At 37.6% G+C, this 26859-nt stretch overlaps 1 protein-coding gene across 6 annotated transcripts in view; it reads right to left on the bottom strand.

The window, feature by feature from the left end:
* Positions 1 to 764: 764 nt before the first annotated feature.
* Positions 765 to 26859, bottom strand: part of EPS15L1 (epidermal growth factor receptor pathway substrate 15 like 1) — a 42201-nt gene continuing 16106 nt past the window's right edge. For 2 of the 6 annotated variants that reach the window (XM_030509287.1, XM_030509289.1), the window contains 12 exons: positions 26385 to 26457; positions 25689 to 25850; positions 24632 to 24829; positions 24205 to 24369; positions 22546 to 22672; positions 22374 to 22424; positions 21853 to 21989; positions 20715 to 20775; positions 20279 to 20361; positions 18706 to 18838; positions 6112 to 6317; positions 765 to 1712 (listed from right to left, as the gene is read on the bottom strand). In XM_030509287.1, the coding sequence (XP_030365147.1) occupies positions 1566 to 1712; positions 6112 to 6317; positions 18706 to 18838; positions 20279 to 20361; positions 20715 to 20775; positions 21853 to 21989; positions 22374 to 22424; positions 22546 to 22672; positions 24205 to 24369; positions 24632 to 24829; positions 25689 to 25850; positions 26385 to 26457 (1543 nt within the window). In that variant the 3' untranslated portion in view covers positions 765 to 1565. The remainder of the gene's footprint in view (positions 1713 to 6111; positions 6318 to 18705; positions 18839 to 20278; positions 20362 to 20714; positions 20776 to 21852; positions 21990 to 22373; positions 22425 to 22545; positions 22673 to 24204; positions 24370 to 24631; positions 24830 to 25688; positions 25851 to 26384; positions 26458 to 26859) is intronic. The other 4 variants (XM_030509288.1, XM_030509290.1, XM_030509292.2 and 1 more) reach the window with 3 other exon arrangements.

Genomic DNA, 26859 nt, shown 5'->3' with positions numbered 1-26859 from the left:
CATTACAACAGAATGGGGAAAGACTGTTTTCATTCAGTGAACAGGCACTATCACTGTAGTACGAAAAATGAAAGGAAGCAAGGACATAAGAATATAAATGCACTAAAGATGATGAAGGAATATCACATTTTCAAAAAAAAAAAAAAAAGAAAAGAAAAAATGTTTTAAGGGCTGCATCAGTAAAACCACAGAATGTTAAGCTTTGGATTCCTACAGAGCCAAGGATAGGAAAGACTTGCCTACTCTGTTTAAACATAAAAGTCCAAGGCAAAGACAATTGAAGTTTTCGAGTTCCTGTAATCAGAAAAGGCATTTTTAGTAAGTAAATAATTCACAGACTTATCTTAAGGACTTATTTTATACATGCCATGTAAAACACATTCTGTGTTATCCTTACCAGGTGGAAGTATTAAGTTCTACAGGTACATATAAAATCTGTTCCTACTTGGACTTACTTCTGCAAGCTGTATTTTAAAGCCAATCCAGTCCACCAGTACTTCTGTAACTTATGTATGAACATGTATTTGGCAAATAAAATCTGTTTCAACTTGGCCTTGTTTCAGCTAAATGATGTCTGAGCTTTAACCCCATAATTTAAGGTAGGCGGAATTAAAGAAACAGAGCTAAGGACTGTCTCACACACTCAGGTCCACAAATCATATGGTCCGTGTTCTGGTGGTTGGAGCAAAAGAGAGTAAAATGAGTTGCAGAGATGAACACTGCTCAAACTTGGTAAGTTTTCCATTGCTTGGTTTTAAATGAAAGCAGCCCTCAAACTTGTATCACAATCTCGCTTGCTTACGAGGTAAAGCAAGATTTTACCTAATGATTTAATTGCCAAATTCTTTGTCCAATTTACAACTGAATTAATTCCCTCTCTTACAACATCACACACAATTATTATGACTTAATGCAAACTAATGTTTAAATTAGAAGAACTTCTCATTGATAGAGATTCATAATATTTTGTACAGTTCACTATGTCTGTATCCATCATATATAAATTGCCAGATTCTTTTGTAAAGGCCACATCTCCTGGATAAAGAGGGACCACCTAATAACGAATTTATGCTGAAGACTTCGACATAGATGATGCAGATGACGTACTGATTAACCTACCAGGAATTATTAAATAAATGCAATAAGTGAAAGCTAATTCTATAAATATTACAATTTTATGACATTTTCTTTGAAATTCACACTGCAGCCTCAAAGCCCCCGTGGAATTCAGGTAATATAAAGCCAGATTCATAAGTTGCAGTTCACTATACGCAACATCGTCTTCCAGATAAAGAAACTTTGCTTTCGGTATCTTAGGATCATACGTTACATTTCTTACAAGCAGTAAATTTTATCTAGAACATATAATACAGCTTATACAGTGTTTCCTGCATATTATGCACTTGAAAAGCCACACAGAGCCCAGTTTGACATAACCAGCCAGTCTTGTTTAGAGTTGAAGGTGACTAAAATTATTTTTACAACATGAACCAAGAATTTAGTATTTTTATAAAAGCCACGTTTAAGGGTTTCACTTGGACAGGGTGGAGCCAAAGAACCTCTACTTAAGAGTTTGGCATATCAGCCTTACTGAGTGCAATAGCCAACTCAAGGTCTTCTTGTTCTTGCCTCCGCAATCGAGCTAGTCTTTCTTGCTCTGCTTTTTCACTCTCACGCTTTGCCCATGCCAGCTGCTGTTCTTCATTTCCAAACTAAAAAACGAAAATGGGAAACAAATTAATAAAGTCACCAAAAAGCTAGAAGAAATTATGTGAAAAATACAATGAATCAGACTTCTTAAATATACGAATCAAGTATACCAAGCTGTCTCAGGGTAGTTCTTCTGAATTAAGATAAAAATTCACTCACTGATTTCCTTATTTCATCCTTTAATTTATTTCCTTAATTTCTTCCTCCTCCCACCAGGAAACTAACCCATCTGGGCTGCACGTCCCTGCATCCATGTCTCAGCTGTGTATGAAAATGGCCAGGGGACTGGAGCCAAACAAAAACTCCACAAACACAAAAAAAGCAAGTTAGCGGTTTGGGAGCAGAGCAACCTACATTAATTTTTAAGAGCAGTAAATAGCTGGTAAAACCAAGAGTTATTTACTCTTGTGCAACTCCACTGCAGAGAGTTTTCTTGTAGTATTTCCTCTAAGGGTGAGGGGTTTTAATAATGACTCTGGAGACTGCTGATTTGTAGGAAGTTTCATCACCAACTCAAAAGTTACAACAAGTGCTTCTGTTACTGTACGTAAAATCCATGCAGAGTTTTTTTCCAGTAAGAAATAATGTAAGAGAATCAAATCTACTTCAGCAGAGAACACCAAGGAAATAGAACATATTTTAACACGCAGCTTCTAAGCCTGTTTGAGCTTCCCCAAACACGTCAGTGCACTGCAGCAAAACTATTCCGAAGTTACATTCCAGGATTTACCACTGAAGTATGCAAAAAGTTTGCTTGGTTGAACTTTTTGCTCAAAATATGAAAATATTGTCTTGAAATCATAACAATTTCAAACTCAAATATAATCCGTGACTGTTTAATTTTAGCATTGGCTGAAGAGGGTGACGCTCACAGAAATGTTCGCAGCTGCATGCACATGTTTGCATTATAGCCCACTTCTAACATTTGCTTTGGACTATCTTTTCTTGAAATGTTCGGGAAGACATGTTATTTGGGGTTTTTTTTTTTTTGGATGAGAAAACCATGGAATTTATACTTTCAGTTGCAGCTGGATGTATACTGCAAAAATTGTCCTGTGGGCCACAACGCAGTAGCTCTAGACGCAGCAAAATGCACCGTTCACTACCTGACTGGGCAACGCCTTCCCCAACAAGCTTGAAATACTCAGCTGAGTACTAAATGCCTAGCTGCACATACACTATGTGATGACCCCAGCCCTGCCTTTTCCATTCTGCATGGGATCTGTAATTTGTATTTTTAAATAAATGCACTTATTTGAATTTTTTTCAACCCAAGTCCAATTCTTGTTTACTCATAATTTACATTCTGCTTTATCCACGTGCTTCGGGATGCTCACAATTCCTCAGTTTATTTCTCTTACTATGATCTTTCACATGATTTGATGAAAGGAAAAAAGAAGTACCTTAAAAATTACTTTAAACAATACTTCTGCTTTCATCAACATCAAAACTTAGAGGAAGACCTTTGCATTCAATGCTACTGAAATACAATAGAAGTGCCATGCGTTTTACCATATTTGACTTTCAAAATGATTTAAATCATGTCAGCTGACAGGTGAGATTTAAAAGCTCCCGAAGATTTTAAATAGATTATTTTTGTTCAAGATACAGTACAGACAGACTTAAATGGAAAAAGGGCTTCTCTGCTTATTCCAATAATTCCAAAAGATCGTATTAGCTGGGCTGGAGAATAACAGTCACTCTTTTTGAAATACAATAAGCTTTGGTCAAACCCTCTCTTGAGAAAACAGTTTTACTTATATAGCTTCCATCTTAGGATAAATCTTCCAAAGCTTATGAGAGTCCCAATTATGACTTTATGACTTGTTTATTGTATATTTTTTGTGGTTAAAAGTGCTGAGTAAAAAAGGAAAAATACGTGATTCATTGGCAACAAATCTGGATGTGCCTTGTTACAAATGGTTTGCATAAAGGCATAAAGGAAACTTTTCAGGAGCATAAGTCTGACCATCAGATAGTGAAATACCCAACAGTGCCTATAAAAAGGCAATGTAACCGAATTACAAGTCATTCAATACAATAACAATTGTTTTGCATATATCCAAGTTTTAAGAAGTCTGTAAATATATCTCATACAACTGTAATTTCATTGAAATCCCTTTTTTCTCTTTTCAGAAGTTCAGTTAGACCCAAGGCATAAAGAGGAAAAGAGCAGACTGCAGAGAAACTAATCAAATACACAAAAGCTGCACTGACTTGTGTGTACTAAATCACCAGCTTGTATTAAGAAAGAAAATTTAGTTTAGTTTTAAGTGCTCTGTTTCTGTTGGCAGGAAGATTGCTTTTCTTGTTGTTCTGTAAACTGAAGCTGGAACCTAGAAATACCTGTAATATGAGCTACCAAAAGGCTTTGTTTTTTTCCAAAGAGTCATATTTAATGCCATGAGAATATACTTAAACTGTGGGTGCATGAATTTGCCAGAGTCTCAGAAAAAAGCACTGGATTTCCTAGAGTACTACTCAAAGCAATTGAAGGTTCTCATGTTACTTCTGTGCTACAGTAAAGAATTTCAAGTAAAAATCAAACCTACGTGATTCTCTGATTCTGTTCTCAGATTCCATGGACTCAAATCATGTGTCAAAAAACCTTCTGTAAGTCAAATTGCTTTGAACTTCCATTATGAACAAAGTTCCCCAACCATCAGGCAAAGGTCAGCACAATATTCTTGCTGATTACAAGGTAACTGGTACAGTTAAGACTTCATACAGAAGGAATAAGAATTATGAAGTGTAGCAACATAACTGTGTTATAAGCAAGCAAAGAAAACCCCCAACAAACTGCAAAGAACAGGGATCAAGTCTCCAGTCAAATTCATTTAATGAAGTGCCACTTAACAGTAATTCTAAGTGGCTACTGCTCAAGATCTCATTTTTCCTACTTTTCCCTTATCTTCTAAAGTTAATCTCACCTCCTGAAAACCTGATGGCACAGCAAATTTCACACTAGAGCACCCACTGGGATGGGGATCAGTGATTTTGGTTAATCATTTGATACAATCATTCAGTGTAAGCCACACTTTTAACTTAAGAAATGCAGTCTGTAAAGGAAGCCAACAAGAGCTGGGTAACAGTCATTCCATTCCATTATTTGTCTTTCATTGAAGGCAGAAATTAGATGTTCAAGAAATTTCAGATAAAGCAAGTTTTGCGTCTTATTTTTATTAAGAATGTCACCATTTTGTATACAATCACAGAATTTAACTGTGCAAATTCAACAGGCTAGTACTAACTGTGGTAAAGCATACAGAGTATCTTGAACTTTGACGTTTTCAGTATCATAGATAAATTAAAGCACTGAGGTCAGCTAAAAGTATGCACAGATGACCTCATCTAACAATACCAAATAGGAAAGTGATAACACATTTACTATTAACTAATAACTAGGGGGAAAAAAAAAAACCATTAAAAATTAGCAACCTGAAAGATTCAGCCTGAAGACCTCCACTTGTTGAACACTGAACTGTGCTCATCAGAGTTAAGTAACAGATTACGTTGGCAATTTTACTGCATGGCAATGTGACAGAACAAAAATACATGAAAGGAGGAAGAAGCCTGAGGCTGTGGATGGAACAGATTTCTATCTACTCATGGAAGCAGTAAGAACCACACTACTACTACATTTACAGTGATTTCCAATTCAGTAACGTACCTGCCAGCACTGAAAACAAAGCCTGATATTTTTAATGAATGGGTACTTGGCTTTGCTTTCAAACCTTCTCATACTGTCTTTTAGAACACAGGATGGATGTTTCTGTATTGGTTCTTCAAAACAATTTTGTTTTCTTTCTCTAACAAGGGCTTTTCTACAATATCAGTAATGGGAACAAAATTCAACAGCTAACTTTTCAATCTCTGTCTCGTATATGTATCTTTATGACCACATTCCATCATATACAGCAAACATTGTGACAGGATTGTCAGAACTTTTTTCACAAACAATTACAAATACTTTAATGGAATCTTTCCCTTTAAGGATTTACTTCTCAGGATATGGTGAAATCACTATATAAATGTTTTCAACAATTGGTTTCGAATCTTCACATCATTGGCTCCCAAAACTCAGTTTACAAAATAGCCCTCCATGCAACAAAAACAATACACAGATTCTGCTACAAAGAATTTGTGAGTAAAGGCACACTGTACTAAAATAATTTAAATGCAAGTAAACCCTTTAAAATTTAGTATGAAACTTCTTTTTTTTTTATTGAAATAATGCCTTTTTATTACAGAAATATTAATACAAAAACAATGAGGACAGCATGAAGGTACTAAAAGACAGAAGCCAGTGAACAGTAGGTTTGCAGTTAAAAACAAAACCCCAAGAGATTGCTGCAAGCAGAGCAGAAAGTGGTTTGCTCAGAGACAATGAACTTAACTTACAGAGCTGAAGTCTGCAAACCCCAAGGAAGAGTCTTTAGAAGTTTTACTTGAAGAGGAGGGAGCAAATGGATCTTTTCCACTAAATGGGTCCCCAAACCCCTTTTTACTTTGAAACGGGTCACTGCTGTCAGCCCCAAATGGCTGGAATGGATCATGGGGCTTGGGAAAATCTGAAGACCCAAGGTGGCTTACAGGAGTACTTTTACCTGGAAAGTTTAGGAAAAAAACAAACAAAAGGAGAAAAAGAGAAGTTACTTACCATGGCCAATGCAACCTCTTAAATAGGAAACTGTGCTGATACAATTTAGCATCATCCATCCCTCCTGGGATGGTTTAAATTTTAACCAAACATAATGGTACTCATTTCTCAATGCAAATCGTCTCAAACACTTGTTTTATTTAAATAGATTTATTTTACTTATAGATACTGCAGTATTAATACCTTTGAGATTTTAAATGATAAAACCCAATATAAAGACATTTGGTCATAAGAATTTGACAAGTATGACTTCAGGTCATTTTCCAGGATTGGAGATACTTCAAGTTTAAGTTTGGGATTATATAAAAGATGAAATACTTAAAAATATATATCACTGAAGATAAATAATTAATCATGTTAACTAGAATTAAATAGTAACTTATCTATGACTTTACAGAACACCTCCTGGAACTGGTTTATCCTTCTCCCACCACACGTACAAGGGAAAAGAGACCGATTAAGAAGTTACCTTGTTGTGGGGTGCTTGCTATACAACCCACCTTTTGCAGGTGACTGCTTGTGCTTATATTCCACCCCAATAATAAATGAAATCACAGGAACTCTTGCATATGCTCATAAATAATGGCTGTATATTTTGTTGGTTACAATTAGAATCTCAGTGGTTAATTTTTAATTCCTCTTACAAAAAGTGCTGTTTTGCTAGGTCAAATAACTAAACAGATATACATGTAAATTTGTCTTTTCCTCTTAAAAAAACCCCAATCAGAAAAGATTGCTCCTGACAATTACACAATCTAGCCTCCAGGGAAAATACTCTGTGGATGAACCCTCCTGATTATAGTGTGTACTTGACAAATGACAAAGAAAAACCTAGAAACACTTTAAAAGGAAAAAATATTTACAATTTCCTGTATAATAACCTGAGTTACATACATTAATTGTATTAATAAAGCTGTATTTTTTGAAAAGTTCAATTATTTGAACTATAACTTAATAGGAATCTCGTAATTGATTCACATCAGGATACACGTACTAGGAGCGCACAGAGAAATGGGGAGTTGAACCCCCAAATTTCAGAGTATGTGCTTGGCATGTCTAAGAGACAGCCTGATAGCTTTTAAGAAGGTATTTTTGTAGTTGCTCATGAACTTTATAATATTTGATTGAATCTTTGGAAATCCTCATTTGTCAGAGAAATAAGGATCAGTAAACCCACACCAAACAAATAACCTACCCAGCAGCCTGCCTTCACCCGCCATTAAATCACAGCTCAGCCTCCCCTGTCCCAGGGAACATCTTCCCTGGCACTTGGCTTGCTGAACACACATCCCTCTGCCATCAGCAGGTTCCTCACCCTGCTGGTGACACCTCCCTTAAGGGTTAATGCACAGTGTGCAGGGGCTCACATTCCCCAAGCTCAGCCAGGCCTCAGCCAGGCACAGATTTACAGGGGAGCTGAAGGAATCACAGACTCTTATCTCATTTGTGCAGTGCTAATGCCAGACTCAGGCTCTGGATGCAATGCAGTTACCGCTGGCAGGCACTGGGCTTCGGTGAAGATGTGAAGCGGGAAAGCCCACAGCTGAACAAGCAGACAAAGAGAGATGTAGAAAAGACACAAACAGTAAGAGATATAACTGGATTTGTTCAGTCTTAAAGAGTATTCAAGGAGAACGTGATCATAGTCCTGTAGGCAAGTCTTCCATTAAGAGAAAGACCAATGGATTTAGATTTTTGCAAGAGAGATTTACATTAGACAATCTGGAACATTTTAAAAAGTTAAGAATATTCAAGACTGCCTAGAGAACTTGGTGCATTCCATCATCACATCCAGGAGGTTCTAGAAATCACACTGGTTTAGCTGCCTTGAAGCTGAAGGATAAATGAGATCCCTTAGAAGTTCACTCCAGTACTGTTTTTCATGGTTTAGTATGTGCTCCATTCTGGGTATCAGATGTGGCAAGGATATATGGATGCCCATGCTAGCAACCACATGTGGGACTTCTAAAGACAGCAGATCAGACCAGGGATTTGTCATTGATGGAAGCAAGTGACAAAATATAAAGGAAACACCAGCAGCATTTGCTCTGCCCACAAGCATGGATCCTTCTTCACCTGAGTTTCAAACTGCCTTTCCTACCAACAGAGGCCATATTTTGCTCTCCGAAAGAGAGTGCCGCATTTACATCCTGCCATCACCATGGCCTCGAGGAGATCTCACTTTTCATCACAGCTAGGCAGTGTCAGGGAACTAAGGAAACCTGGTAAGGGATGAGTAACTCAGTATTCTGTATGTAATCTCCAGATAAAAAGCGCAACTTAGTTTAACTTATTTTAAATGACAAAGAGAATTGGAGTATCTGCATTTATTAAGACAACACAAGAGCCCTCTACATTTATTTTTCTCCTTCCATTACTGCCAGTTACTATCAAATTCCCCCTAATCTCCTTCACCCTATATTGCCCCAAACCAATTTTGACTGATAGAGGCAAAAATAACCCATTTTAAGCTGCCCTTTTCTTAGGTTAAATCTGCTACTGCCGAAACCATTTTGTGGAATTGGTGACTGTTAATACAAACCTAAGGTTTGCAACGTATTTGCTCAGCAAACCTGTTTTTTTTCTAGGTGGCCTGTTTAAGGTTTTTGCACAAAGCCCCTAGTGGTTTCAGAACGTACAGAGAGCAACGGGGTTGCTCCTGCTTCATCTTCACACAGATCACAAAGAATAACTTCACTGTAAAGGAAATGTCACTATTTTCATTTTACATTCCAAATGCCATTTTCTTCACTTTTTCCTATGTTAAAGAATAGAAGAGAGCTATAATTATATTATTATTATTATTATTTTGAAGAAAAGGTGAAATATAAAAATCAGGTTTACTTTTTGCAGAGCAATTTTCAGGGCTATGCCCATGCTGAATACACTAATCCTGGCACTCACGACAGCGTCCTCAACGAGCCCTCTTTCACTACACTCTCTGCATTGCTTATAGTTTGTTTTATCCTGCTATGCTCTGCAAACATGGGTTTGAGGCCTGGCAGAAGTTTGTTTGGTTCAGTTAGATGTTCAAATTTACTCAGTTATTAGCCACAAATTAGTAATAACGACACCAGAATGATCTTTCTGACATCCTTGCTGGCTTACACCCAGTGTGAATCTCCCAGCGCAGCAAATGGATACTGAGTTGTAGTCCCATGTTTAGTATGTCAAGAACGTGTATTTCAAACTCTGTAATGCAAAGCAAAAATACCCAAACCACATTAAAAAGTCACCAACTGAACTGAAGGACATCAGTAAATTTCTAACATTACAAAATATACTCTTAGCAGTGACTGAGATTGCATTAATCTTATATTCACTGAAAAATGTTGCATTTTTACACGCTACTGCTCATCATTTTGGAGGCATGGCAGTATGAAAGTGCAAGCACACAGTTGTAACCCTTACTTATTTGATTTTTCTACTAATAGTTTCAGGGGGAAAAAGTGCAGAAAAAAGCAAAACAGGTCCTATTCTGAAACCACAGCAGTTTCAGCAGTTACCCAAGTGGTGCACCCAAACCACACCGAGGACTCACTTCAGCAAAAAGAGATTATGTACAAAATGGTTTACCACAGCAAATGCTGTTAACTTAAGAGCGAACTCCACCCATGTGAAGGGTTTATCTAATTTCATACCCCACAGCAAAAACTTTAGGGTTGAGATCTATAGTTCAAGGCAAATATAATCTCGGTGATAAGATGCAATTACAGAATTTCTCTTACTGAATTACAAGATACTGACAATGAAGTGAAACAATGAAGTGTAACATTTATAGTTTCCTCTGTATTTTATGTTTCAACGATGGTCTGAACTTTCTGCTTAGCAGAGTATCTTACTGCATTAGTGGAAGCAGCATGTTTTGCTGTGTTTGAAGCCTGCATTCAGCACGCTCACAGGCAAGCAGGGCAGAGTTGAGATGACATGATTTCAAACTTTCACTAAACAAGGACTCCTTTCCAGGAAACTTTCTGAAGTGAAAACATGTGCTTTAAGAAGTCAGAGTTGTGCTACATAGGATAAGTAGTGCTAGAGTGAGTTAAATCCATGCCTGTGATTACACTTGGACATACAATACCAGGGTTCTCACCTCTCACATCTGCATACCTGGCAGAGGAAGTGTTACTCTAAAAACTTTGGAGACTGTGCAGTTTTGTAAGGTGCCTCCCAGCACATCTTCCCCTTGTCACTTCAAATTTACGTATCATTCCTAACCTACTCAGCATGTTCTTCTCCATCCCGTTAAATTATCCAGCTCTTCCACCGATGCAGAGTAAAACTTGCATAAACTGTAAGGAACTTACAGAAATATTACTCTTAGTTTTCAAAATGTGCTTGAAGGTTAGTAACATTAAAGCCAATTTACTACAGAACACTCAGAGGTATTTGTCTTCAACAGGGGCTATTTCTGCACTGTATTTCAAACTCAACTGTTTCGCGATAATACTCTTTGCACAAAATCACTACACTTTTAGTAACAGAAGGAAGAATTTTTCCTATGCAAAAACCCTTCGAAACTGGTTTTGCTTAATATTTGCAAAATATTTGCTCAGGCTTGCACCCTGAGCAAGCCCATAGCTCTGAAAACCTGAGCTGAGGAGAAGTCTTCTGAAAACGACAAACTTGAAAGGTGAGAAATCATTGTACATTCAGCCTAACAACCTGTCCTGAAACAGATGCTGAACAACCCCTTTCAACCATCGGTACTGAAATAACTGTGAGAGATCAGCATAAACACCAGAATCGAAGCGTGAATGGAATTTTTAGTTTGTAGCCAGGCAGGTGCTCCACCCATGAGTCATTTATCCTACACAACACGGGCTGCCTGTGTTCGAATGCAACTGTCAGGGCTGCTAGAAGGCACGAAAAATAGTCAGAAAAATGTTTTCCTGTCCATCACAAGCTTTGAGGGTGAGTTTTTCACTCTCAGCTGCTGTTGAGGTTAAAAACTAAAGGTAAACAGGCACTGTGCTACTTGTCAGTAACTCGGGTACCCAAGAAGCTCTAAGGAAACAGGTGTGGTACCACTCAGAAATAAACAACACTCCTGCGATCACCCAACGAACGATAGACCAAACGATTGACCCTCACACTTGAATATGCCCATGGCAATAAGTGCAAGGGAATTATTAGACATTTTTCCTGATGAATACAATTCTTTTGGTCACAACTCCTGATTGCATCTATTACACCTAACCTGGCTTCTTTCTTCTTCAAATGACCTCACTAAAGACACAGAGCAAATTTCTCTGCAAATTCATATCGATGGGACATTGCACAGGTCAAAAAGTATGGCCACAAGTATACGATGTGTTTAAACACCAAGAATTCCTAAAACACCATTTGCTTGCAAGAAAGAATCAGTAAATGCACACAAGAAAGCACTCAGACTTTGGTTTGCATGGTTTTTTAAGCAGAATACTGAACAAACTGTTCATTTCGTTTTCATCTAATGGAGACACTGAAGCATAGGCAAACATACACAAGTTGTATCTCCAACTCAAAAAGTAGCAGAGATCTATGCTTTTTTATTTTCACTGAAAACTACCAAGATGAGGACAATGGGAACTGACAGTGCTCTTGCACTGCTCCATGCATGAAAAATAAATCTAAAATGCTCAAAACAGACAAACCATAAAATGCCTTAAATTTAGAGAAGTAACACATAGGAAAAAGAACTATATTTATCATTGACATAAAGGAGGAGGAAGCATCAAGCACAAAGGAAGACAGCAGCAGAACAGGGCTGGTACAAACATCTCCTTCTGATTCATGCCAGCAGAGAGGTGGCTGACAGCATTAAGCATCTAATCATGCACAGCAGTAGTAAGAGGCACCTAAAAATTTAAGGGGTGCAAAAGACATTGCACAGAGTGAATCTAACTCAAAACCTTCCTGTGAGGCAATCCTGGTCCAGATAAGCCTGGAATGTGTGTGCATACCCCACCAAGCATCCACTCACTCAAGCTCTGAAGTCAAACTGCCTTCAGAATATCTTAACTCTGTACACATTCTTAATTATGAGCACTTCAGTGGCCAAATCTATCTTAAATTGACCTTCCAAGATCCATGCACCACATAAACAGAAATCTCTGTGAGTTGGCTGTTAACTTTTCTTGCATTTCTACCTTCTTTGGGGCTGACAATAATATTCTCCTGCAACCACACTTGTGAAGAAACAGCAAAGGATCCCCATCCAAAACTAGGGAACTATTATTTCTGTACATGATGGATTACAAATGCATCAGAGCTAAAAGTTTTCAGATTAGTTCAATGAAATATTAAGATCCTGAAGATATTAATAGATCTTAATGCCTTGACCTCTTTTTTTTTTTTTAGCAGTCAACAAGTTCAGTTATCGTTTCTCTTTATCTGCCAAGTGGTGAGATGAAAAAAATAGGACTTGATCAGTCAGATTTTGCTTAAGTCAGTCAGGGCTTTTTCTGACTTCACTGGTGGGACAGCAAAATCTATCGAGCAGTTTTGCCATTTGTGATTTGGTGAAAATACTGAACCCAAACACCTTGGCTGGTTACATTTATCATCAACAGCATCATTACTATTAACTTGTCATAATTTCTAGTCACTCACAGTAACCACTGTGAAAACCTTTGTGCTTGCACTGAGGTCTTCTGGGGCTCCACCCAAGCCAGGCATCTTTGAGGGATCAGAATCATGCTTCCTAATTTAAGGCAGGCTGGTTAGTCCTTTCGTCTGTCCTGTCAAGGCTTTTTCCAGTATTTTGACATTTCAAAACCACTACCAGACATAAAAACAACGTGAGAATGGACTTGAAGTCCTTCACTCAAAACACTGAGGTGTTAACCACTAACTTCTGAAATGCCAGTTTATAAATTCAGTTGCACATCAGAGGATCTAAGAATAAACAGATCAAAAAACCAAAGTTCTTTAACAAATTCACTGTGTGCAGGCTGGAATAACTTCCCAATAGAATTTATTTTAATCCCTCTATTTCAAATAGCAGCTAAATAAATGCACTGATTTCTTTCTTACACAGGTTGAATTCAATATGTAGTCCTTTGAATTTCAAGCTACATTGTATTTTTCTGCTATTAGCACACCAAAGAAAAACTGAATTTTTAAAAGCATGTTAGCATTAAAGAAGTTCACTATAAATACAACACCCACCCCCTCTATTCATCACTAATAGACAATATATTTAATTGTAAATTGTAACATTTACACTGGAGTGATAAAATAGTTGTTTTTATTAAATAATCTGCAAGAAGAAAGCACACTGCAATTGGGAAGGTGTCTTCTTGTGTTTTTAGGACTTTTATTCTTTCAAGGTTAAAAAGGTCAAAACCACTAGAAGCAAGCAATAAAAATTTAGAAGAGGTTGAAGGTTACACACTGGTTAGTGGTGAAGGTTCTTCCACTAATATCACTGGTTAACAGTACTGTTATAACCGCAATGTGGAATGCATGGTGCTGCATTTAAAGGAAGTGGTAAGGGTGGGGCAAAAGCAGTAGGTCCCACGATCAAAGCACTAGAGCATTGAATTTTACTTATAACCCAATCACTGACACCCACACAGCAACTTCCTGCACTTTAAAAAAAAAAAAAAAGAAAAAAAAAGAAGGAAAAAAAAAAAAATCTGTTTCTCTCTTTTTGTAATCAACAACTTTTACCTAGAAACTAGTTAGCGGTGAGCTCTGACTGATTTCAATCTGCAGCTCAGGGCTGAAAACATAATTGTTAACCTGTGAGAACCTACAGAACCCGTTTTAACTGACAGGTTTCAGTGTATCGTCTCTTTCAGACTTTTTGATTCATAATGACACAGAAGTCCTACAAACCCCAAGAAATATGAAGCAACCAGAAGTTCAATAGTGCTTAACACCACAGGTAATCCTCTAGGACACAGAAAAAAATGTATTTATAAAAGCTTAGCTATGGTTTAGGAAGGCTTGAGAAAATAGTTTGCACTGGAATTGAGATCCCTGTCACAGGTCGCCTTTGCTTAAGTATGTCAGTATAGACTACTGTTATTTTTGTTAATGTAAGTCATTAATTTTGTCTTGTTTTTTATTTATCACAGCCCATTATGCAAAGCACAGGCCTGTTTATAGCTAATTTTTTTTTTTTTGGTGCTTTTTGAGCATTATTCAAGATGCAGCATCAATAAATACAGAAAACCTCCCACTTTTCTCTGAAGAAGCCCTCAAGTTCTCCAGTACCACCTGGTGAACATCAGATTACTTCAGCCAACTCCCAGGGGAGCTGTACAAAACCCCATGTCCATTAGGAACTTCATGGACTACGAATGCATTCCTGAAGAGAAAGAACATGCACACACCCCCTTGGGGATTTTTATTAGCACAGTCTAGGCAGAACTGCTAAAGAGCTGTTTCTTAGCTGATTTTTATCAACCTAAAAAGAGAAACTTCAAACCAGGGTAAGGGACAGAGATACTAATTTTTCAAACCTTTGCATGTTACAGGTATGTTGAAGCTTTGATGTACACTAGTGTCCAGGCTTGCTGCTTCTGAAACACCTTCTCCTCGTCATTCTCTTTTTCATTCACTGATTTATTAGCCTGCCTTCAATTCTCTTTAAAGGTTCTGCACTTTACCTTTAAATAGTTACACTGAAAAAACTGCAATAGAGCATTTAATCAGAAAAACAAACATATGAAATTTCGCTTGGACCAAACAAAGATCAGTTTAAGACTACAACATCTAAAAGATCTTGAAAGAATTTGGTTCAAAAACAAATGAGAAAGAAGGAAAATGATTTATGAAGAACAGAACAAGTATAAGCCTGAGATTCAGCCTAAGATACAGCTTTATAGGAATAATCTCATGATTGTCATACCTTAACTTTAATTTTTGAGAAGGGAAAGATATGGATCTCAAGGATGTCTAATCCATGCCACACAGCTATTGTTTGCCTATCCTTGCCAGAGAGTAACAACCACAGACAGCTGTGAACTGAAGTATTTGCTCACATAGTCAGCAGATCATAGCTGCTTCTCAGTGTCCAAGCTTTGAAAAAGCCAAACACCAACTAAAACCAAACCAACCAACCAACCTTCACTTCACAAGCAGCCAGCAAACAGGTCAGGATTTATAAGGCCAGTCTATGGTTACCCACTGCAACCCTGCTCCTGACAAAGCTGGCAGTAGCAGAAAAGCTCCCCTAAGCATGGTAGAAAGACTGTCTCCAGAGCCCTTCTATGAGAGCAGCTGATCTGAACTATGTATTCATTTTAGAGGTTTTTCAAGCTACATCTGAAGGGGCCTTTTGATCTGACCTTCGCTAAATGGTAAACAGTCTCTGGCTGAAGTGTTTCCCCAGCCTCGTGTTCAGTTCCAAAGGTCTGCTCTGCCTTTGTCCTTGTGAAGAAACAAGACCTGATGCAAAACTCCTTGTTCATCTGGATGACACATAGCCACATGGGCAAGATGGGAACTGTGGCACCTCCTGCTCAGCCAGGACACCCTGCGATACCTTGATGGCTTGATCAGACAATGCTTGCCTTTCATGTAACTCCTAAAAAACTCTGCATACAGAAAAGCAATGAATCAGGAACAATCCCTGGTGGATTTTGCTTGTTCCCCCAATTAACTTGGAAAATCAGACAGCTATCAATGCTCTGCAAAAGTTATTAGTATTTTTTACTTGACAAGTAAAAAATAGAGTGCTGAGGACAAGTGAAGCTCTGCATTAGAGCTCTGTATTAGAGCTTCACTGCAATCTTCCCTGACACTGCACCTCCCTAGCAAAATGCAAGCAAACCATTCAAGTGCTTTTCAATATTAAAAATCCCCCCCAACAGAAAGAACAGTTTTACTAAAAAGAGTAGGAACCCCGAACAGAAAGGCCAACTAGATTTGCCTGGTACTAAGCAGCATTTATTCATCCTTCAACAAGATCGTTATCACCTACTTGTTTTTTAATTAAACAGACCAATGAGAAGGGTAAGAAACAACGGATGTTTCTTTTCTGTTGTTTGTTTTCTGAGCAGCTTTCCTATTTCCAACGCGCACTTGTACCCCTGTATCTCTTGCTAGAATCGCAGTATATTACTATATAATTTCTCATGCTTTAAGTAACCACTGAAAATTGCTTTAGTTGTGGAAGGAAGGGAGGAGTATAACTGCATAAGCACATGAGGCTCATCTGCTTTAAAAAAACCCTGCTTTGTTTCCTCCTTAGTCTATTTTATCATAACAACATTTGGTTTTGGTAGAGCAGCGGAACCTTACAAATATTGTGTCTCCCAGAAGAGAGGAAGGTGCACATTTAAACAAGTTTTTTAAGAAGGCTGATTAAAGGCTGAGTGCACACGTCTAAATGAAAAACAAATTATTAAAGCCAAAGGTTCTCCAAAATTCCTCAGTATGTACAAAAGTGGAACAAAGAGACATAAATTCAAAAAACCCCTCTGTAGGTGAGTCAATCCTATGGCATGCATTTCTCACCTTTGCTGCTACTATTACATTGTATTTGCTAGGAATTATCATGTTTCGAACAAGAAACAGAAAGAAACCACATGAAAGACATAATATAGGTGTATTTAGTATTTGTTTGACTCATTCAACTTTATACAGGTCTTTCAAACACTAAATTATTTCAGGTAGACTTTTCTTAAAAAGATCCACTTACATCTTTCCTTGAAAACCAAAAAAAGAAAACCATCATTCACAATGGCAAATAAGATCTCCTTCAGCTTTTAAATTCTGCTTGTATTAATTTATGTCCTATTAGTTGATATTTGTCAACATTACATATTATGCATTTTTTCAATTACTAAAGGCTCCCTAGCACCTCAAGAGTAGTAACTATTTACATGAAGCAAGCATGGGACAGACTTCTTCAAGAACTTTTCCACAATCCTAGAGCATTCCCTGACCAATTTTCATCAATACTCACCTACGCAGAACCTCAACATTTGATTTCAGGGGTTTTGTGTGCATCATCAGCAGTAAAACCATAATAATAGGCACAAACTAATCCTGCTGCAATGGCCTGGTTATAAGTTTACAGTATTAAATACATTCCAAACCTTGGATCAACCTATGGGATAGTTCATGACATCTTCATGTGACAGGACACTCCAGGAACAGAAAGCATTTTTGACATTATCCAAGGAGCTAGTTCTAGCACAACTGGTTTGCAGAACCAACCAGATACCTGTTGTTTTATGAACAGGATGGGTGCAGGGTGCATGCTTTGCTCCAAAATGCAACAGCAGAAAGGTAGAAAATCCACACATATAGACAGGGAAACATTAATAATGGAACTGTTTTCTTTGTATTATGCTTCCTAACACTGGCACTGGATACACAAGAATACTGGATGCTGACCAGCATGTTGGGGTTGGTGTTTTTTTTTGAGGCAACTGAATGTTCACTACTATTAGTTACTGAACTACACCAACTCTTGTTAAAAGGAGACTTGAAACTAACAGGTTGAAGTGGCTTCAGTTCTCAGAACAGTTTCACTGGTATGTGCATATTTTGAAAATCAACTCTAGGGAGGGCAAACAAGTAGAAGCTGAATCTCCACTGAAAGAGATCTTATTTTCAATACAGGAGATTCCTACATAACTAAAAATTTCCACACATGATGGACTTGCAGCAGGAACAAGCCATATATTCATAAAGTGTTTTGTATTTCATTAATGCAGCAATGCATGAATGCAAGAATGATCATACCTGGACAGGGCAGGACAGGTCTATCTAGCCCTGTACCCTGTTCTTATTAGGATCTAGTGGCAGATGCCTCAGGAAGAACATCAAAACAAGGCAAAGATACAGCCATACTTCAGACTATTCTTGCACCTGCCTAGGTGCAGACATTCAGCAGCACAGGATCCAGAAAGAGTATTTTGGCTTTTGGTAGATCCTGATGCCTCTGTTGGATTTTTCTCCTAAGAATTATCTAGTTCATTTTTAAGCCCATTTAAACTTTCTTGCATTCACCATATTCTCTGGGGAATAAAAAAAAAAATCCTAAATTTAGAGTACTGTATAAAAAACCCCCTCTGTTTATTTTGAAGGTGCCATTTACTCATCTCATTTCTTGCCCACTTGGAAAAAGACAAGACTTTTTTCCCCCCTGCATATTTCCCTGCCACAACTGATTTTACAGATCTGTCATATCACTCCCATATCATCTGTTTTCCAGTCTGAAGAGTTCCAGTTTGGTTTACTGACAATTTCTGCCAATTTACTGATAACCTCATACCTCCCTCCATGGTTGAAATAGAAGATAATGAGGTAGAAGACTGTCAACTTGTCCTTATGTCCAACAATACACAGAAATTGGGGTAAATTGTATTAAAAAAGGAAAACCTTCTTACCACTGGGTGGCTTGGGTCGTGGAGGGACATTTTTCTTCGGTGGTAATGCTGGTGTGTCTGATTTGCTTTTGAAGGGGTCATCTGAGAATCCCATCCCTCCAAAAGAGGAGGCGAAGGGGTCTGAAGCTACCGACTACATGAGAAAAAAAGAAAAGCATGTAAGCACATTGTAGAATACCTGTTGTTTCATGAAAGCCAGAAGTTAATTAAAAGCATTAAGTTCAAAAAATAAGGACATATTTACAGAATGGTGTCAGTGGTGTAAGAACTAATGCCCACTGACAGAGGTGCTAGGATTTTATTAACATTCAAAAGTACTTACACTCTTATTCACATAAGTAATTCTAGAACTTTTTGTCCTAGCAAAAAACTGATGAGAAAAATAAAAGGAAGTAAAACTACTTTTAGTAAAAAGTAGTTTTGGCAATGAACAGTCATACTACAATCTGGCCTTCACTCTGATAAACAGAATCATGACAGAAACTGGAAAACATGGTAGAATGCAGAATGGATAGGTTTTTTGCCAAGCTTTCCTTAAGTTACACACAGCTATTTGTCTTTTTTGTAAAAGCTCAGGGAAAATTCCAAACCCATATGTTTAATGTTGCCTATCTTCAGCTGGCTCTTCAAAAGGACTTCTATTGATTCAACGAGGCACAGAAAATTATGCCATGCAAGGAAATTTAGCACTCTGAAATGCAGAAAGAGGAATTTTGCAGGCAAAGCTAAAGCTCAGGAAGACTTTTGCTAAAACTTCGAACTCGAGTCAAACCCGTCAATATTTGTAAAGACTGTTGCCACCTAGTGGAGAGCTAAAACCCTCACAGAAACAGGAAAAAAAGTTAGAAAACAAGAATACACGAAGTTTAATTAGTCAAAGGGATGTGATAATCTGTTTTCTAATTAACATTTACCCTACGATGTTCTAGTGTTATTGTGGAACTAAGTGTAAAAAGTTGGGCAACTGATGGCAACTGTCGATTCCAAACTCCACCTCAGAAAGCCAACAGCAGACTGTGACTGATCCAGATGAGGAGGTGTAAGGACCCAGTTCTACTTCAAACACCCTATATACTCATTTTATACCAAGAAGCCAAGGAAACAGCAATTCTATTAAGAGCCATGAAAGCTCAGCACACCATGTTTTCCACCTTCCTCTGGTTCCCTGTACTCATGGAGAAATTTAAGAACAAACTGGGATATGATGAGAGATGAAGCAACCAAGAAGCAGACTCCAGGACTTAAGAGGAAGGTTGGACACTGAAATGTATTAATATCTGGAACAACCACCTTTTCTTACAGGTGAAAACTAGAAGTAATGTTTTTGCTCCTCTGGTATTTGAAAGTGTTTGTGAAAAGTTAATTTATCCCTGCTCAATCTACCAGTCTTGGTAAGACTTTGCCATATCTGAGACGGATGGAAAATGCTTTGCTAGGTAACTGGGGAGGCTGACTGGAAAAAGGTTAACAAAAGTGGGTTGTCAGCTGAAAAGTTACAGTCAGATCACACCCTTAAAAAAAGGATCTGTACATACATTTTTAAAAGGACAGTTGCTTTTCTTGTAACCTTTACCTTTGACATCTGACTGAAGTCTGCAAATCCCTCACCACTACTGAAAGTACCACTTCCAAATGGATCCAGTGTTCCAAATGGATCTGAAACAGATACAGGGAAAAAAAACCCCAAAAGTTATTTAAAATAACATTTAAGACATATGAAGAATGCTTGGTACCAATGAAGTACAAAACTAGGCAGGTGATTCAGAAACACTTGCATTTTGATCTGGCATGAGATGTTAAAAGAGAATTCCATAAAACAAGTTTTCTACCAGTTGAGGGGGGGGGGAGTGTATGTGAAGACTTAATCTTCATAATACATAAAAGGACTACAATGATATTTGCCAACAGTTCACAATACACTTTCTTTATTCTCAACTTTTACATTTGATTCTTCTATCAGAAAGAGATACCTCTTTATTCATCTTCAAGAGGAAATTTTTTCTTCTTACCTGGACCTTTTGAAGAGATACTGGAAGATGTAAAAGGATCACTGCTTTCAAAAGGGTCAGGCTAAATAAGAACAGATATACATAATTATTGTTCTGCTGTGCTGTGCACTTGTCTTTTTATGCATATCAAAATCTCTTGATTTATTTCCAATTTCAGACCACTCTGTTCAGTGGACACATAACCAGGATAAAAATCAACTGATTATGTGGTATTTGCATTATTAGTGCATTTGGCTATTGATAGCCTTGAACAAAACACCAAGTACCTCCAAGCAAAACACGTTAAAGTGAAAAGTGTATCACGCTGAAATACAAGAGATACCAGTTACCAGGGCAAAATAAGAAATAAACCCCTGAAGTATTCAGTCTTCAAGCAAAAGAGACTGAATATTCAGGTCAGGTTCAGGTCAGGCATGTACATTACTGTCAATTCAGAATCTGTACATCACTTCTTTTTAAACTGATGGTGTTCACAGCTGCTCTTCAGTTTGAAAAGTCTGCTGTTATCTAAGTACAAACCTGTACTGAAGACAAACTAACCTCCCACTGACACTGCAATAGGGTTCTAACGCTTGGGTGGCAACAGTCAATGAATGCCACAAGGAAGGGTGAGGGAAAGGATTAATTAAACAACAAAACAAAAATCCATACCCTCCCCCCCAAAACAACCAGACACATACACATAAGGACAGCTTAAGAACTGTGACTATACATTTGACAAACGTGTTCTGTGCAGTCCTTCCACTCTGTTGGCTCTATTGTCTGTTGGTGGCTCAGTAATCCTGTAGCCAGATCAGTTCCTCGATCCAATTCACTATGTGACTGCACAAACAGAAACAGCGACGGAATAGAGGTAATGGTGTGAATGAGTGGGTGCTGGTGGCCTGAAATTCCCAACAGAGAAAAAAATATCCACCTAACTGCATCTTCATGGTGAACAGACAATGTTATCATGGAACTGGAGAGAACAAACTGCTGACTGCCTTAACGATCCAGACTTCAATTTTAAGGATGGAATTAATGATACTTCATCAGTTAGGAGAAAAGTATTTTGTGGTATTTCGTTCCTTTTAGCTTTCAGACAATAAGCTTGGAAACAGTAAAGAAATTATTTTGTGTAGATTGAAAAATTACTGACCTTTGAGGGCAAACTGGGGGGTTTTGTGAATGGATCTGAGGTAAATGGGTCGCTCTTCACTTGTTTCTTGAAGAAATCCTCAGGGGCAGAACTACGAAATGGGTCACTTTCCTTAAATGGATCACCTCCAAATGGATCTAGGAGTGTATTAAAAGGTAAACAGACATAGCACCTAGTGTGTCCATAACAAACCATTCTACACTGGACCTCATACTCACTGATGGGACTTTTTCTTATAAAACCACACAACAATTTAGTAAATCTGTTAAACTCCCAGATAACAGGATATTTACTAAGTTTGAACAGGTACATGTTTATATTAAGGTTATGGAACTAAAGAGTTACATGCACGTTATCGACATTAATCCTGAATCACACACACACACACATCCCCCCCCCATCAGGTTTCTATGTTCCCACATGCAAACCAAAAATCTGAAGCCAGGAAAACCTTGGAAATCCTTGTGTTTGGCTACAAATTGTTTATATCATATCTGTCCTGTCGTCAAAAGGGCTATTACCTGCTGGAGCAGGTGGTTGTTCTGCAAAAGGATCATGCTGGAATGGGTCACCTATGCAGAATAGAAAAATAACTTGTTTTATCCACTATTTAGCAAGATGATAAAGTTTCTGAAAAGATCATTTACTCAAAAATTGATCTTCAAGGTCTCGGGTGAGCCACTGGTCACTTACTGCCTTTGAAAGGGTCTGCTCCCTTAAATGGATCAGATTTGAAAGGATCTTCTGACTGGAATGGGTCTGTATGCAGTTCTTGTGTATTATTGGTAAACATCAAGGCCTTATTCTTAAATGGATCATCCTAAAAATTAAGAGGAGAAACATTACAGCAACTTACCATGACTAAAATGCTCAGTTACCCATTCAGAAGAAATTCTATGCTATCTTGGTTCCTGTTTACTGATGTTAATAATTACTTCCTAAAGAACTTTCTGAGTAAGTGGCTTCTAAGTAGAAATAATTACACCATAGAAAGAAATACACAGCCTGAGGCTACACAGAACATCAAAAGGTGTTGTATAGCCAATATACACAACAATGAAAGGTTAAACTCTTTCCCACATTAATATGTTCAATTCTGAAATACTTAAATACCAAAACGAAACCCCAACCACTGCACTATCAAAAAGTTTTTCTCTCCCAGTTATTTTGCAGCTCAGCTTCAGGTAAGACCATTATTTACAAGGATATGCAAATCATCTGTGGACTTCAAATACGAGAAATTACTACTGAGAAGTTAAGATTGCTTCTTGTTAGCTCTTTCTTGAGCTCAAAGCTCCAAGTACTGATTTCATGTTACAAAGCATTACGTGGCAGGAGGAGTGTCACCATTTCATGAGAGGTTTGTCAGCAGAAGCCAACCTCCAGCTTTGACAAGTTACAAAAATACAGCCTGCACAAACAAATAGCAAACTGACATTATGAAACCTCTTCACTGTGTTCATTTGCCATGATACCCTTGTCTTTTGCCTGGTTTGGGCTTCTTTGATGAAACCAGTCCTTGTCACAGTAGCCATATGTGCATGCAGCACCTGTACAACTGGGCTCCGTTGACAAAGCCATTCAACACCAACATAAATACCTAGTAACAACTACCCACTTACACTGCCCCCAATACTAGAAACACATGGTATGTCTTTCACCCCTTTACAAGATACAAAGGAAGAAGTCTTAATTAGTACTTCTCAGAACAGTAGAGGGAGGTGGGGAGAGGAGGAAGAGGAAGGAAGAGTTAAGAAACAGGAAGGGGGCATGATGGTTTAAAACATTTACTATGAACATGTACTGGAGTTTTCTTCCAGTAAGCAATTCTTAGGTTTTGCAAGTAAGAGAAACATCTGGAAATTTCTACTGGAAATTAAACATAAATGTTTACGCAAGCCATGCAAGCACAGAAACTAAGTACCTAAGTGTTAAGACCATGTCTCTCATGTATTGTTGTTTTTAATCTACTACTTTTCTTCTGCTGAGCATTTTATTACACTTTCTCTATAAAAACAAAGTCCTACCTCCTGAGACTAAAGATGTGACAGGTTACTAATCAAGAGTTAACATGACCTTTTGTTTTTGTTTCCATATCCATACCGTTACAGTTACACAGGCACAAAATCTTAGCACAAGACTTAACCCAAAGCTTAAAAATCAGGTTTTCCACCAGTATTAAAATCTTTGCCCTGCCTTGCACTGAAGATTGCTACCTTGCAGGAATCATGGTATTTGTTAACATACGGAAAGCCAACTAAACAAACATCTTCACTATTTCAGATTAGGTGCAAGTCACAAACCTAATTATTGTAAAATACACCAAACAACAGTAGTTTTTTATACTTTTACCATAGTTCCATAGTTGTTTCTTTCTGTCTGCCCAATGCCTTCACTTATGTCTGCCAAATTCGTCAGGCTACCACCATGAATCCCATTGAGAGCTTCATTATATTCTTCTATACTCTTATTGACTTCTTGATGACTCTCTTGAAGTTGAGAAAGTTTACTTCTTGCCTAAGCAGTGAAAAACACTTCAGTACGTTATGCATTCAATAACACTGTCATTCTCACATTCTTGTTAAACCTGGTTGCCAGACACTTGCATTTCCCTCCTCCCCCAGAGCTGAACTTTTCCTGACTCAAACTGCAAATTAACCTACTGAGCACTAAACAGGCTTATTTCATGAACCAGTATTTTTCTTCATAATCTTTCTAGGTGATGCTCAATTCTTAACCTTTCAAGAAGCAAAAAAGAAGTATAAACTACAGTGAATACCTGGTTTATTTCTTCCTGTGTTGATTTTAAAGATTTGATTATTGTTTCAAGCTGCACTTTTCCAGCCTGGATACTCTGCTCTAGCTGAGTCTCTTCTTGCTGGAGGCGATTCAGCTCTGCTTTTGCTCTATTAAGGTCATCTTCCTGTAATTTTAAATCTGATTCCTGAGATTGAATCTGCATTTTTAGTGATGAAATCTGAAACAAAGCGTTACAAAAATCAGAGTGAAATTTGAAAGAAATGTAACTCAGTAAATCATGATTTTATAACAAATAGACACTTGTAAAGCAACCTATCAACTGCTAAGGAAGGTAACAAGAACTTAATATGAAAAACTGCATGCTTCTTACAATGTTACACAAAATCCTTGATAAAAGCACATAGGACATTCAATAACAGCAAGAAATACTAATATTTTAAATCAAAGAAATACCACACTGATTACAAAGGTAATTAAAAGGTGTTTCTTAGATGGTTACTTTGTAGTTTTCAGAACTTAGCTCCTTTTCCATTCAAACATTTACGAAGTATTATAAAGGTGATTTTTAACTCTGATAATATGAGTTAAAATTACTCAGTTGTGTATGATTTTCCTTTTATACTTTCTTACATGACCTTATACACCAAATTTCTACATTAAGAAAACAGGCTAGCTACAATGGCAATTGTATCCCCCTGAAAACCCACTTTTAGAACACTGACGAGGTTCACAGTGATCAAAATATGCACCACTGCCCATGGACTGTCCCAGAGGTCAGCAATAATGCTTCTCAGCTACCCTATTAGGTTGAATAAATGTTTCATATATTCACAGAACAATAATCCTTTATGTAGAAGGGGACCCCTGGAAATCATCTGATTCAACCCCCCATTTATGACCATTATAAAAGGTATTTAGGTTAGCAAAATCCTTTCTTGGACCTCTGTATTAGTGTGGAAATGGCCATTTATGGTAAAAATGAAGAAACAAAGCAAGGTTATTCACTAAATAAACAGAATTTCCTTCAACGAAAGACACAGTACTCTTGAGCATGTCCAGAATTAACGTACACTCACCACCTGTGTTTCTTCCTGGCATTTCTGCCTTACATCGTTCAGCATATCTTTTAGTTTGGCTTTCTGCTGGTCCATTTCATCCAGGCGGTCTTGAGCATCTTGTTTCTGAGCCTCCAGCTCTTGCAAGTTACTTGTCTCCCTATCTAAATCATTTTGGAGTTCCTGAGGAAAATTCCAGTTTGTAACTTATATTTAGCTGTTCTAGAGGAATGCTCAACCACACACAAACAGGCTAGCAAAATGTAGAAGATTTTCTATGTCATATAGGTTATTCCCTGCATGTGTATGTTTTGTTTCTGCAGGAACTTTTATGAGACAGCAAGAAACAAATCAGTGCTCACAAGATGGAAGAGAGACTGTGACACAGAGCACATGTAATGGAACTATCCTAATTATAAAACCCAATACTCTTTGAACAATGATTTCCTAAATTAGTGTTAGTCAAGCGCTAACAAAAAAGACATTTCAAACTGTTCATGTAACATCTCCTGTTTATATTAACCAACATCTGAAGAAAACATTTCTAATGGAGATCGGGAAAGTAAGGATTTTTCTGTGAGTTAAAGGAGAATCTCAAGAAAGAAGGAAAGACTTGCCCAGAAGCAACATAAGGCAATATGGAAGAAAGAATGCTTAACTTCCTGTATCTTATTTTAGATTAAAATGAAAAATAATAATGATATCCTGAGTTTTTACCTGGACTTCATTGGTTTTCTGTCTGATTGATTCTTCTTTTTCCCTAATGTCCTGCTCTAGTGAGTATTTTTCTCTGTAAGATAAACAAGCACATGCATCCATGATCAGTTAAATACTGCAACACACACGTGCACATGCAAACATCAATTAAATATTACTCTGGAAACACCACACAGCCAAAAATGCCAGCCCATATTCTGATATATCCTTTAAGTGAGTAAAGGTGTATTCAAATCAATTATGCTTTGAAAAAGACTATCTGTTCTGAAGCCACCTGGTAGAATCCAGACTGGCTTTACACAAATAGCTAACTATAAGGTACCAGTGGGAGATTTGCCACCAACTTCAGTGACAAGTAATGACAAACTGACTAAAAGAGAACAAAAGTAATGAACACATCAGGACTGTAAGAAGAACATGGAGTTGTTGGAACAAGTCCAGAGGAGGCCACGAGGATGATCAGGCGCTGGAGCAG

The sequence above is a fragment of the Strigops habroptila genome, chromosome 20, assembly GCF_004027225.2.
Source record: "Strigops habroptila isolate Jane chromosome 20, bStrHab1.2.pri, whole genome shotgun sequence".
Classification (NCBI taxonomy): domain Eukaryota; kingdom Metazoa; phylum Chordata; class Aves; order Psittaciformes; family Psittacidae; genus Strigops; species Strigops habroptila.
The sequence above is the reverse complement of the archived record's forward strand: the minus strand, read 5'-3'. Positions and strand labels throughout refer to the sequence as shown.